At 35.7% G+C, this 14,068-nt stretch overlaps 1 protein-coding gene across 2 annotated transcripts; it reads left to right on the top strand.

Moving 5' to 3' along the window:
- The first annotated feature begins 554 nt into the window (after nucleotides 1-554).
- Nucleotides 555-13,633, top strand: Hmgcl (hydroxymethylglutaryl-CoA lyase). Of its 2 annotated transcripts, XM_071585436.1 has the most exons (7): nucleotides 576-689; nucleotides 801-962; nucleotides 1,040-1,206; nucleotides 2,030-2,153; nucleotides 5,277-5,489; nucleotides 8,781-8,990; nucleotides 10,314-13,633. In XM_071585436.1, the coding sequence occupies exons 2-7, from the start codon at nucleotides 891-893 to the stop codon at nucleotides 10,575-10,577; spliced, it is 1,050 nt and encodes a 349-aa protein (XP_071441537.1). In that variant the 5' UTR covers nucleotides 576-689; nucleotides 801-890; the 3' UTR covers nucleotides 10,578-13,633. The 2 variants fall into 2 exon arrangements, with proteins under 2 accessions (XP_071441536.1, XP_071441537.1); XM_071585435.1 differs by lacking the exon at nucleotides 801-962 and having other exon boundaries at nucleotides 555-689.
- The last annotated feature ends 435 nt before the right edge of the window (nucleotides 13,634-14,068 follow it).

The following is a 14,068-nucleotide window of genomic DNA, read 5'->3' as shown; positions in this document are numbered from 1 at the left end:
CGTGAACAATTGGTCCCGACGCTCGTCATTTAAATGTCTGCTGTCCGCGGTTAAATTCCCACAAAACCTATCGGCTGTGAGGGATCCAGGGCAGACCTCTTTCCTCCGCCGTAAGTAGGTAGTCGAGATGCCTAGCTTGGAGTCATCTCTCGTCAGCTCACAGCCGGTTCCAAACGGGATTAATGCAAGTATTGCCTTTCGTACTTTGTAATTAATACGAATAGTATGACTTACTACTATCTCTCATATCAATTGCTATGGTTCAACGCTAATTACTCTATAGAGCAGATAAAGCATTCATTAGCAGGTCCAATTCCCTCTCGGCTATCAATCAACCATTCGGTCCCGTTACGGTAAAATATTTGACGTTGAAATGCAATGATTGCCGGTTATTTCAGAGTTACTTAATCATATCATAATCAATCAGAATCACTTAGTCATTTCTATTTTCGAATTCGTACGTAATGAAAACAAAAAACATACGTATTGCATTGAAAAAAAATTGAGTGAAACACAGTAAAGTTGGTAGTGTTGTTTGCCGTGTACACTGATAAACAGCTGAAAAGAGGTGGCGTGATTCAATTTGTGAGTTCTCGGTTTGGGAGACTACCATGGCAATTTTAAAATGCATTACCCGAAGAAATTTGCTAACGCTGAGGAATTTGCATCGATTTCGAGGCGCTGCTTTAGTAAGTTATGTAGAAATTAAAACTCATTTGCATTTATTTGTAAGGGTGTCTTACAATGTCATTCAGTAATTCGTGCGTCACTAATTTTTTTGGGCTTATTATCACCTGTAGGCAACCGCGACTTGTGAAAATTTACTTTTAGTATAACTCTTAGCTTATTTCTAAGCAAAATAAGTATGGTTGTGAACTGGAAGGGCTGTTATGTGGAAATTGGTAAACGATCTATATAAGCTGTGCCAGAGAAATAGTTACGATGATATCGGTTATAAAGAGGTGAGAAGAGACGTAATACATGTAACATCTCTGTAATTATTGTTATTCTACATTCTATAATGACTTTCATCAATTAGGGCACGTCCGCTATTACGCAGCCAATCTACCCACACCATGTAAGGATCGTAGAAGTTGGTCCCAGAGATGGACTTCAAAATGAAAAAACTGTCGTGCCTACGAGTGTGAAAATTCAATTTATCAACATGCTGGCTGAAGCGGGACTGAAAACCATAGAAGTGACCAGGTGAGATTGTGTTTTACTTAGACAACATCCGTAGTCACATTTGATTCACATGAAATAGTGGCTCAATATATCTGCATATGTAAATCAATACCAAATTTTATTTCCTCCACATTTGTTTTGTTTGTGATATGTCGAAAACCCTCTGGAATTCGCAAGGCCAAAGCATTTAGCTGGCTCTTGCTACAGGCCTTTAATATTACTGCTTTTGAGGGACTGATAGCTGCAATGATCTTTACGCAGCCCCATTGTTTGATGAAAAGATTTGTTTAAATTTCTTGGGAGACATTATACCCACGTGCAAAATTCATATTTCCATTAAATTGAGTTTCAGAGGCAGACAAGGGGATAGGCAATTCATGATAATTTCAAATTTGTATCTTAGAAGTTTTAAGCCCATGTTTAAATCAGCATTGGGCTTAAAAAATGATGAAATTATTCATTAATCATTAGCCAAAATATACATTGGGATTGATCTTTTTGATTTGGGCGAGTACATATTTCATATAAACATAAATGCAATTACATGTATAAAGACATTAAAGTGGTTTAAAATACAACTATATTTGGGTTCAAATAGGATGGTGGGTAATGTATTCTCTAGCTGACTAATATTTTTTGATTTCATCTCATTTTACTACCTCAGTGATTTTCTCCAAAGGATAATTTGCTTTGTGGAACTTCCATATATATGGCCTTACCTAGTTATACGGTGTTACTAGTGGCTGGACTAAATTTTCTTTATGTTGTTATTGGAATTTTCCTGAGTTTATTAAATGCTAATTGCTTTTCTATCCCTTGCTTTTTGTTTGTTTTCTTTCCCTAGCTTTGTATCACCCAAGTGGGTTCCACAGATGGCTGATCACCATGAAGTACTTAGTGGAATCACTAAATATCCTGGCGTTTCTTATCCAACTCTTGTTCCTAACATGAAAGGTCTTAAAGCTGCTGTGAGTATTATTATTAGTATTCTACTGATTAACCCTTCAGTGGTGACTTAATGTTTCCTTAAGTCTTACCCTCCCAGAGAGCGTGTTTTCAAATTGATTAGGTTTTGAAATTGATTGATCATTTAAATTTGTATCGCAAATATGTATATGTATATATGTATGTAGAAATAATGTATGTATATATAATATATATATAATAAAAATAACATATATTATGTATAAACCATGGGTCGTGGTAGTCCAGGGGGTAGAGCGTTGGACTACTGATCAGAGGGTCCCGGGTTAAATTCCCGGGCAAGTCTCTGGGTACCTGCAGCTTCACCCAAGCTATGTGATTTTGTGGGTACCAGGTCTTCCTGGGAAACCATAACCGGCACAGGGAAAGGAACTGGCCCCCCTACCCTGATGTGTGAATCTCACACGCTGCCGGGCTTAGTACTGGGTGAACTCTACCATCACCAAACCGACCTTAGGGTTGATTACTGTGTTTATAGTTTTTTTATTCCATCATATCATGCCCGAAACATCTATAATATATATATATATATGTATATATATATATATATATATATATATATGTATATATATATATACATATATATACATATATACATATATATATATACATATATATATATATACATATATATATATATATATATATATATATATATATATATATATATATATATATATATATATATATATACATATATATACATATATATATGTGTGTGTATATGTATATATGTATATATATATATATATATATATATATATATATATATATATATATATATATATATATATATACATACATATATATTAATATATATATATAAAATTATATATGTATATATATATATATATATATGTGTATATATATGTATGTATATATATATATATATATATACATATATATACATATATATACACATATATATACATATATATATATATACATATATATACACATATATATATATATACTTTTATATATATATTAATATATATATATATTACATATATAACGGTGTAACTAATTTCAAAAGCGCAACTGCTCACAGAAAACTCTGCCAATTGACCATCCTGTTCCCAATTCTTTACCTATCCATTATATAGTATCACTGATATCTTTCTGAAGCCCTGGGTATTTTCCTTATATGACTACACCCATACAACAATTATGTCCTGTGCTTTGAGTATTAGATTCAGTTAATATAAGAGGCATGGGGTTAAGCATTTATGGCAATGTTGATTACTCTGTGATAGTTCAATATAAGTGCATATCAAAGTTAATTTCATAGCAATTCAAAATATTACATTTTACAATTGTGATATGAAGGTGGTGCTAAAACAGTCCTGAGGAACTCATCGACATACCCTTTCTATAACCTTTTTACATTTCTATTGCAATTTACTTGATACAAAAAAAACAGCAAAAACATTCCATAGAAATAAAGTGTCTCTTAAATGATTTATGATAAAATAAGTGAAAGCCATCTCAGTCTGCATGATAATAGTTGGCTTAGGAAAGGTTCATAATTGGTCATTGCTCTGTACACTACAGTATTCATAAATCCTAACTAACATGACACACAAAATGTATACTCAACCAAAATATACATGGGTAAAAAGAGATGTTTCGGGCATGATATGATGGAATAAAAAAAACTATAAACACAGTAATCAACCCTAAGGTCGGTTTGGTGATGGTAGAGTTCACCCAGTACTAAGCCCGACAGCGTGTGAGATTCACACGTCAGGGTAGGGGGGCCAGTTCCTTTCCCTGTGCCGGTTGTGGTTTCCGAGAAAGATCTGGTACCCAAAAAATCACATAGCTTGGTTGGAGCTGCAGGTGCCCAAAGACTTGCCCGGGAATCGAACCCAGGACCCTCTGGTCAGTAGTCCAAAACTCTACCCTCTGGACTACCGCGACCCACGATGTGGTGAAATATCATAATTAATTAAAAATTGCCAATTTTTAATTAACAATATGTCTGTACTCAGCCACATGCTATGTATGACAATAATTCACTGTGCAGCTCTGCATAATTTCTACCTCTCTTAATTCTACCCAATATGAGTATTCTTTTTTTCCTCTACCTCACTTACACGACATTCTCACTACTGCTTTCAGCATCTCATGCTTCTGAGTACGTATCTCCTGTATGCACTTGTTCTGCTTTCTTTAAATTTCCCTTGGCAGCCATCTCTCTTTTCCTCTATCATGCCAAGGACTTCATTTGTCATTTTCATTTCCACTCATTTTAATTTCAAGTTACATGACTGTATGGCTTCATATAAAAATGTTTACTGAATTACTGAAGATGTCTTTTGCTTATTTTAGTATGTGTGTGAATGGATAGAGGAGATAGATCGATAGAGTCTTTATTTGGGTGAAATTGAGACCAAATGGTCCCTTCTTCCATTGAACCCATAATGAGTAATGCATGCATGTTGTCACATGGAAGGAAATGAAATTTGAGTTGTTTCAGAAATATTCCCTAAAAAACTTGCATTTACTGTAATATCTCAGAAATGCAACTTGAATTAATATGTAGGACTAAATAAAAGCTTCTTCCTGACTATGGCATGATTGTTTTTTGTATTCTTTAGCTTAACTTGTATATTTCAGCTGTTTCCTTAAGAGTTTTCAAGTATTACATCTTGACTTGTTACTTCCCTGATTAAAACAATATTTGGTTTGGAAAAATGGGAATACAGCCTAATCTCAATTATCCATGTGTGGATTATCCATATTATTATCTTCCCAGTTCGTCAAAGTTTTAATAAAATTACAAACGTAAATATTTTTAAATGCTTTGAAACTTTTATATATTTAAAAGCAAATATATGTTTGAAATACCTGGAAAATTTGTACTTTCCATTCCTGAAAAAAATCAAATTAATCACATGGAATGAAAAAGAATGAATTCTGTATATATCCATTAAATGACACATTTTATGCGTATTTTGGCTATCTATGTTTTTTGATTATCCATGCATCTAATGGCACGGATAATCGATAGTTAACTGTACTTTTCAGAAAATCTTTGATGAATCTGAAATAAAACTGTTGGCGTTTTGTTATGACTGTAATCGTGCAATACTAATTTGCAGATGGAGGCAGGAGTGGAGGAAATAGCTGTGTTTGGCTCAGCCTCAGAAGCCTTCTCACAAAAGAACATCAACTGTAGCATTGAGGAGAGCTTGGAAAGGTTTGCCACTGTGGCTGATTTTGCCATCAAATCTGGCATTCGTGTTCGTGGTTATGTGTCCTGCGTCTGTGGCTGTCCCTACCAGGGAGCTGTTGCCCCTGAAGATGTTGCCAGGGTGAGTTTTATGCATTGCTCTTGATCGGAAATAGTTGTCCAGATGATATCATTGAAAAATAGATTTGGAATGCATGGTGATCAGTTATATACTGGGTGCCTTGAAACAGTACACAGTCAGATTTCATGGTATCAATAATGGACTCGATGGGTCCAAGCTTGAATTACAATGTTGGTGGAGTTATTAATCCAGTGTTCATAGGTTGGGAGTACTTTGAGTGCAGTAAGTTGTCCTTGAGAAGGTGCCCTACTAAGCCTTGAATGTCTTGTAACCTTTTATTGATAGTAGGATAGTTATGAGTATCTATTATAGTATTTTTTGTCTCATAAATATTGAGTGGAAAATGCCCACTGTTGTCTCATTGCCTAAAGCCAAACTGCATGGTCCAAAGCTCTACTTTGATTGTAAAGTTCCATAATATTCACCTTAATGCCTGGTTCTCTTCACCCTAAAATGTTACATTCCCATGAGTTGCCCATTTGTATGTAATGAACTGAATAATCTAGGATGTTTGTTAGAAATAGCTCATAGCTTTTGGATCCTTATGCACACGGGTCTTTATAGTGCTTCTCGTCCCCTTGAATGAAGTTTCTACAATTTATGCAACCTCCTTTGTTGCTCCTACCCATGGCCTAGTTCACTTTAAATTTTGGACTCTTCTCTAAATTTGAGTCATGGCTCGTGTGCCCCTTGTAATTTGACAAACTATTCGCTTATTTGATTGTAAAACCAGCCCTGGCTGTTGTTGGCCACTGACAATGTCTCAGTAATGATAGTTGACGGTCAGCGATCACAATATGTTGTGTGTCTATGCTTTGCCTGAAAGTTGTATGAACAACAAGTTGGGATAAAGAAATTGATATGTAAGAAATAGTGTATCTACAAGTTAATCCCAAAAGTAAGGTCTTCAAAGAAGTGGGGACACAAGGAAGCTATTTGTGCAACTGTTGGTCGCACTGCTGCATTCATTGCTTCCCTTGCTTCCAAACAAGTCATCATTCAGCCCACTAGAATGCTCAGTCTTAGGTCAGCAGGAATTTGTAATGGGGCTCCTGCTTACCTCTACCACCAGCAGGTGGTTTCACTATGCAAATGAAAAGGACTACTTTTTGGATTTGATTGTTACAGGTGCAATTTTGTTTTTCTCATAATGACGAACTACCACCACATCTCGCCTGAATCTGTTGAATATACATTAGGTACTTATTCTTGTGTAGCTGAATCCTTGGTTATGGCATAATGAATGCCGTAAATATTCATGGCATGTACAATACTATGGAATAATGACATTGAGAAGATGTAATTTCGAAGGGTATACATGTTCCTTCTTAGGAATGCAAGTGATGACCTGGCAAATTATGACTTTCACATAGTAACATAATTGAAGGACATCGGTGGTTCTTTTAACTTATATTCTAACATTCAAATCCTATTATCATATGAGAAATGTGTGAGTAGCTAACATCCAGAGTTATAGCCACAGTTATCAACCTAAGAAGGTTGGTTTGATTAGTGAGTGTAGAGCTCACCTAGTACGAAACCCAACAGTGAGAGAAATTTACATATCAGGGTGAAGTTTGCCCTTTGTGAAACCCACATTCAGGGCCTCTTTCCCCATGATGCCTTTGTTTTCATCAAAAGAGTCAAGTAATGCTTGTGGTGTTTATACAAGTTATTGTCAACTCCACCTAGTCAGCTGATCCCTGCCCCAGATACTGAGGCAGAGACGGATCCTGAGGACAGCCATACTACAAGATGTGTATGGCAGGGGATTTGGAAGGGGAGAGAGGGGGAGCATTTTAGAAAATCCCTATCAAACTCCTCCCACAATGGCAATGTTTTGAATGTAGTATACTTGACCCATGCCTAAATGTTTGTTGGCCATAGTGCATCGAAAGCTTCACATTCAAGCTTCAAAGCTTAAAAAACATGACATCATCAAGGTATACTTTATCTGCAATACTCTAATGGTGTTTCTGAATGTTATGAAGTAGAAAAAGTTGATATGCCATACTTCAGTGATATGATCTGAAGCCTACTTCTATTCATATGTGGGGATCTGATGAAAAGTAGGAAGACATGGAGTTGTTTCACTTTTGGAATGGAGAGCAAAGAGAATGGGAAGAAGGGGAGTATATTAAAATTGTTGTTTTCAACAAAGGTATTCTTAAACTAAAATAAGAGAAAGAGAAGGCTACCCATTATAATATGCTTATTGATTCAATCATAAAATGTTGCCTTCTTCTTTATCTTCTCGGATATTATATCACTTTTATCCATTAAAACAGTGAAAATAAGTCACTTAGGAATGCCATGTAGGTAGTCATAAGGAGTCTATGTACAGGGTTCGTCCGGAAAATAAGTTTACTGAGCTCAGGAAAAAAAATTTATTCCACTTTTACATATCTTAAGCTAATATTCCTCAAAATAGGACCCTTGTGAGTCGATACACTTGTTCCAGCGGCGTTCCCATTCCTGGAACGCTCCCACGAAGGCATCATCGGGAACCTCGCGAAGACTCGTCATCGACGTCTTCTCTGCCCTCCACGAACATCTTGTGCCACCGAAAGATCATGTTTCTGGACATGGCTGACTCCCCGTAAGCCTGGTTAATCATACCGACAGTTTCGGTAGACGATTTCCCAAGCTTTACCGCAGATTTGATGGAATAACGCTGCTCCAAAAACTTCGGTATCGCGTTCCGTGACGTGGGTCGAGCGTGGAGGTTCGCGTTAACAGAGCTCCTCACTACACTACAGCTCAGAGCCGACTGCCTTTTTCAGCATCGCTTTGCCAACATACCCCCCTCCAATCGCAGCCCGTCACAGCGGTGCTGGGCGCACCTGGAGCGGCGGGAAAAAATCAGTACACTTATTTTCTGGACGAACCCTGTATGCCCTCAGATTGTTCATCACAATATGTACAAGTTGTCATTATGTAGATTTGAGAGATATAGTTGAGGCTGATACTATGTGGTAATACATTTGTAAAGCACGAAGGAAGAATTAAAAAGACTTATCGTTTCCATTGGAAAGAATTTATTACTGTCGACTAGTGATCTGGACTGGTGATGCCACAGTGCTATATTATAGTGTAACAAAACTAGTTGACAGTAATCAATTGTTTCCATTGGAAACACAAAGTTCATTTGATTCTTCCTTGGTGCTTTTTTATGCTGTAGATTGTTTGACTATTTACTCTTTTTACATGCAAGTTCAGAAATGCATTGCTAGATCCTTCATATTAAAATAGAATTAAATCAGTGTGGTATTCTTATGGGGGCTCTTTTAGGTTGCAATAGCTCTTCGCAAAATGGGCTGTTATGAAATATCACTTGGTGACACCATTGGAGTGGGTACTCCTGGCTCAGTGCGAAAACTTCTCTCACACCTGTTGAACCCAGAAGACTCACCAGATGCAAAGTTTTCTCCATCAGAATTGGCCGTTCACTTCCATAACACCTATGGACAGGCTCTTCCCAACGTACTGACTGCACTAGAGGTTAGTGGCTCACTGGAGTATTTTATGCATTGTTGGGGGCTGTAGAATTAGTTACATAAAGACGTATTTGTCTTTTTTGTACAGTGATGCCTCATTGAGCACAAGGGATGTTTCATGTGCCACAAATATTCCTCAATTAAAGTATTCAAAGAAAACATTCCATTTTAAGGCTTTGAAAATTTATTTTGGTGTATTAACTAATATTATTATTTTCAAAGGTAATATATATTCACAAATAATATTGTTCTTTGATAATATCATCTTGTCTAATACCTTGGCTACCTGTGTGACGCATAACTCAACTGGCATGGATCAATCCATGAAACAAGAAGGTTTCAATAGTTTCTATTAATACACTTTGTGAACACAATAGCTCTATTTAGAAGTAGGCATCACAGTAAAAATGAAAGTTAAAATTTTTTTTCCCAAATGATGGTTGGAACTGTTGAAGGATACATTGTCACTAATACTCTGTCCATTTTCAATGAATTATCACTCACAGTCACTTCTTGAGATATTTCCTTTTCCTCAAACATTTTGAAGGATGTTTAGTTTCATAAACTGTATGTACCTACCTTTCTTTGCTCATTTGTACTCAATTTCGCAGACCTGCAGATGTGTATCTTAGAGAATTAAGACAACCATTGTTGGTGTGTTGAAAAACTTTGCGTTAAGTTACTGCTATTGAATTCGTCTGATTATTTGCAAATGCAAACAAAAGGAGCCCATATCAGCAACAGAAAATATCTCTAAACACTTGGCATTTTTGGTCCATAAAATGAGTGCAAAGTATGTTGTATGATGATTAAATATCCGTATCATTGGTGGAAAAAATTAGTTTCAGCTGGAAGATCATTTTGTATGAAAATGAAATTGTTCTCCTTATGGTATGACGGAGTACCATTTACGGTTGAAGTAATGTGTGTGAATCGAAGTTGACTGCATAACTCGGGAGTCATTTTAATTCCCTGTACTTGAATGTCTTCTCATCTTGCCAAGAGTGTATTAGTAAATGTATTTTCATTTTTTCATTTGCAAAAGAGAAGCCCAAGTCACTCTCATCGGTTTGGAGTTGTCAAGTATTAATGACTTAAGTGTACAACTCCATCAACTAACTGACTGACCGATTATATGTGCTCATTTTATGCTTTGCGTATCAAGAAAATTGGTGTCATAATATGGGAAGTCATTTAGTGGAAGATAACCCTGATATCAAATGGTATACATGAATCACTGTCCCAAGATAGCGGATTAAAATGCTTACTAGGCCACAAAATGTTTGCCTTTTGATAAACAAGTAAATGAATTTTTATTTTTTCCTAGTTTGGTGTCAAAGTCGTTGATGCTTCAACTGGAGGCCTTGGTGGCTGTCCATATGCAAAAGGTGCATCTGGGAATGTGGCCACAGAAGACCTTGTTTACATGCTTGAGGGCATGGGCATTTCAACTGGTGTCAATCTGGAAAAATTACTGGAGGCTGCAAACTTCATCTCTTCAGCCATTGGTAGGCCACCCGCCTCCAATGTAGCCAGAGCTATGGCTCCACCTGCTGGTGGACTGAGGATTAAAGGAGATTCCCATCTCTGAAGTGATTTGTTTCCATTCTTTGGCATGTGATATTTAAATAAATTATATGCTCTATAATAATGATGACCACTCTGGCTTAGTTACATAGAAGTGGCACAACTTAAGAGCCTTGATGTATCTTCGATGATTAAGCCAGCATTAAGCATTTTATCTGGACGTATGAGGAAAGATACAAGGTTCCTTCTGAGTCAGGAGATGTCCAGTTTCATTGGTGATGCCAAGTTTGAATCTTGTGATTTTGTTTGATCACATTATCAGAAAAATTTCCAACTGCTTTAGTGTTTTAACCCTGGGAAACTTGTGGATCACTCAAAGTTTTTGGGGGCCAAAAAATATTCAGATGCGCGCTCTACAAAATTTGACGAATTGAGACCAAGGAATGGGTGAATATGATTCAAATGTCTCAGCAATGTCCCATGAAGTAATTGGCCATTTTCATTGTTTTTGCAGGAAATTATCTCTGTCAGAACTAAACTCAGTCACATCTTTTAGCTCTCTCTTAAAAATACTCCTTAGGTTAAATATTTTCCCTCTACCTCAGCCCCTTATGTAGCAAAATTTCCATCCATCAGTAGGTACTGATTCAATTCCAAGTGCATTCACTTAAATATTAGATGAGGGTAGCTTCATTTTCCTTCAGTTTGAAGTACATTCACTAGTGTGCTCAACGTTTTATAATTTCCCTTGTATTTTTTTTCTTGTTCATTGTTTTTTTTTATTCAGATGATGAGAAAAAAGTAAAATAAGGTTATTTCTAAATTACAACTGCGCTATGTCTTAGTATGGGAAGTAGAGAATTCAAATGCACAAGCAACGCATATAATCATGGTGATAACATTGAAATTGAATTATACCAGATTACATCCATGATAAACCATAGAAAATGTAAACAAGTGCTCATTGTTTTGTACTTCAGAGTAATATCTAATTCTTGAAATTCATCTGTAAGTTGCCATCATGGAGAAAAAGGAAGCTGGAAAGTTTTCATCCTCGGATTCTCATTCATTCATCCCATTCTCGCACATTGCTTTCTTTTAAAAGATTATTTTTATTTTCAAAAGCCTTGACTCTTTCCACATGCTCTTTTATGCGTATGAAAAAATCTGTTGTCTAAGTTATACATGTTGCCTATTAAAAGTGATGTTTTGTCAAAAGAAAAAATGTTATGGTATTTGTATCAAATGCTAGCCTGTTGAAGACATATTCATATATGCCTCCTGCATGGAATTTTGTGAATGTTGTTTGTATCTGTAGATTGAGAATTGGTAATATGCTTTTTTTTTGAACATTTATATGTGCTGTCTTATTTATTTGCAAATTCACTGCCTCCCATTCATTCAGTGTTATACCACTCAGCAGAGGTAGAAAACTTCACATGCTTCCTATACAATGCACATATGTATTGCTGGAAACAATTGTCACTTAAAACATGCATTATTCATGGATTAAAATCACTGAAATAACCTCAAAGTTCTGAAAGTGTCAGAATTTGAGTAAATTGAAACATAGATTGTGTACCGCATGATTTTATCCTTAGACATTAATAAGGAGATAAGGAATTACAGGCACAGAGTAGAGGTGATGAAATATTTAATATCCATCTTTAAAGATGTCACAGGTAATGATTTTATTTTTATGTTAATATTAGTGTAGCATAGATTGAATTTCCTCTTATTATATTTATGAAAGTAATAGATGTGACCTAGCTTTTTACTTGCCTGCATTATTGTGCACGGAATATTTGCAAAATGTGATTTGGGTCTTAATGAAACAGTACAAATACATATACATGTATGTATGTACATACCTGTATATTGTTAGCCAAAATACTACTTCAAACCAGATTTGCTTCAACATGTATGCCTGATATCAATATTGTTTGCATAATAATTGTAAACCCAATATTTTCTTGCATTTGGAAATCCAATTTTGTCAATCCCATCATAGACCATTTTATTTCAATTGCTATTGGCCAGATAGAGTGGACTTTTTTTGTTTTAAAGAACTCTGATCTCATGATATAACTTTTGTGGTTGAATTTCCAATTGGAATTGAGACGTTAGTGGGGCATTGAGATCATGTAAAGCGTAGGCCTTTATATCCCAAGTGTTTTACAGAATATGTATTTTATTTTGTGCATTGGCTGTTATGCTGAGGACTTAATATTGGTTAAGGGTACTCTAATATTGGCCAAATACTTAATACTGATCAAGTATCTCATTGAGCATTTCAGCTGTTACTTTTATAATTTGCTAAAAGGGTTACCATGGCCTTAAGTTAAAATTAGTCAATTTAAAAGCAAAACTAGTAATGGTGGAAGTGGTAAAAACCACTGTTGTCTTTAAAGTCTTCATTGTATAGTCGAGGTGGACTCAAAAGTCATTACATCAAATCCTAGCCCAAGTTCTGGTGTGAATCTCAAATTTAGTGCTGCATTGAATGAGTCATGGATCCCAGCGGTAGCAGATATTTTTCAGTGGTATCCCAATCCCTACTTGAGGTGCTTTGTGGAGGGCACTGAATGAGTACGCCATCTGTCAGATGGGACGTTAGGCTGTGGATCCCTTTGTGCCTTTCTTTAAGAGCAGGCTAATGCTGATGCCGGGTTTCTCTCCACCCTTCATCCTTTCTTATCCATCCCTAATGGCACAAATGACCTCTGTTGTCGGTCGCCTCCCGCAAAAGCTACTACTACTACATGAGTTACGGAGGCTTATGTCACCATGCAGAAGTCATTTATGGATGCTAGTTACGCAAGCTGAGGAGTTCACCTTGGATATTATGCTTGCCATGAAATAAAAAATGTTTCACAGTTAAAAGAGTATTTAAAAAAATATTACGGTGCACTAACTTAAAAGTACCATTTTTGGATGTGATTTCTCCCATTCATTTTAACAGACTTATCAAGACAATCATCATAATAAATAGATAATACAAGTCAATTTTCACACTTAATACACCAAAAATGTTTTCAATGAAGTGTGCAATTTTCATAAAACCTAATTATGATACGCAGTGTTGAAACATAGTTGGTGTATCACATTGTGACAATTGACTTGTTTAATTCTTTTCATATAATGTAAATCAAATACTTTCACCAAGTGATGCCTGAGACCCTATCCTATATTGCCCAGTGTGGAATCATTAATGAACTCAGGTTAACTAAGCAAATAATCCTTTATTGTTGAATGTAGTCCCCACTCCTTATGCTTAGAATATTGATAAGAAAATCAAGGGGTGTCTTATTTCATGCCCTAAAAGTTAGTAATCAAAAATATGAATATCAGCAGTGGTACAGGAAATACTAAATGCTCTCCCTTGATTTGATTATTTAAAATTAATTTCTTGGCACGTATGTTGTAGTAACTCTATTCAATTGATTTATTCGGTAGAACTACATACTTTTACTCATGACAAGAATATTGAGTATTTTTTAAAGAGCCAGGAAGGCTGTAAACTTTTCATTTCCCTAAGTGGCAATCTTTTATCAT

The sequence above is a fragment of the Hetaerina americana genome, unplaced genomic scaffold (genome assembly GCF_022747635.1).
Source record: "Hetaerina americana unplaced genomic scaffold, ioHetAmer1.1.p SCAF_2, whole genome shotgun sequence".
In the NCBI taxonomy this organism is placed as follows: Eukaryota; Metazoa; Arthropoda; class Insecta; order Odonata; family Calopterygidae; genus Hetaerina; species Hetaerina americana.
This window is presented reverse-complemented; position numbering and strand designations above follow the sequence as displayed.

Coding starts and splice junctions, on each gene's coding strand:
- Hmgcl (XM_071585435.1), top strand. CDS start 612: ATGGCAATTTTAAAATGCATTACCCGAAGAAATTTGCTAACGCTGAGG. Junction 690..1,039: donor GATTTCGAGGCGCTGCTTTA/GTAAGTTATGTA, acceptor TTCATCAATTAG/GGCACGTCCGCTATTACGCA. Junction 1,207..2,029: donor AAAACCATAGAAGTGACCAG/GTGAGATTGTGT, acceptor TTCTTTCCCTAG/CTTTGTATCACCCAAGTGGG.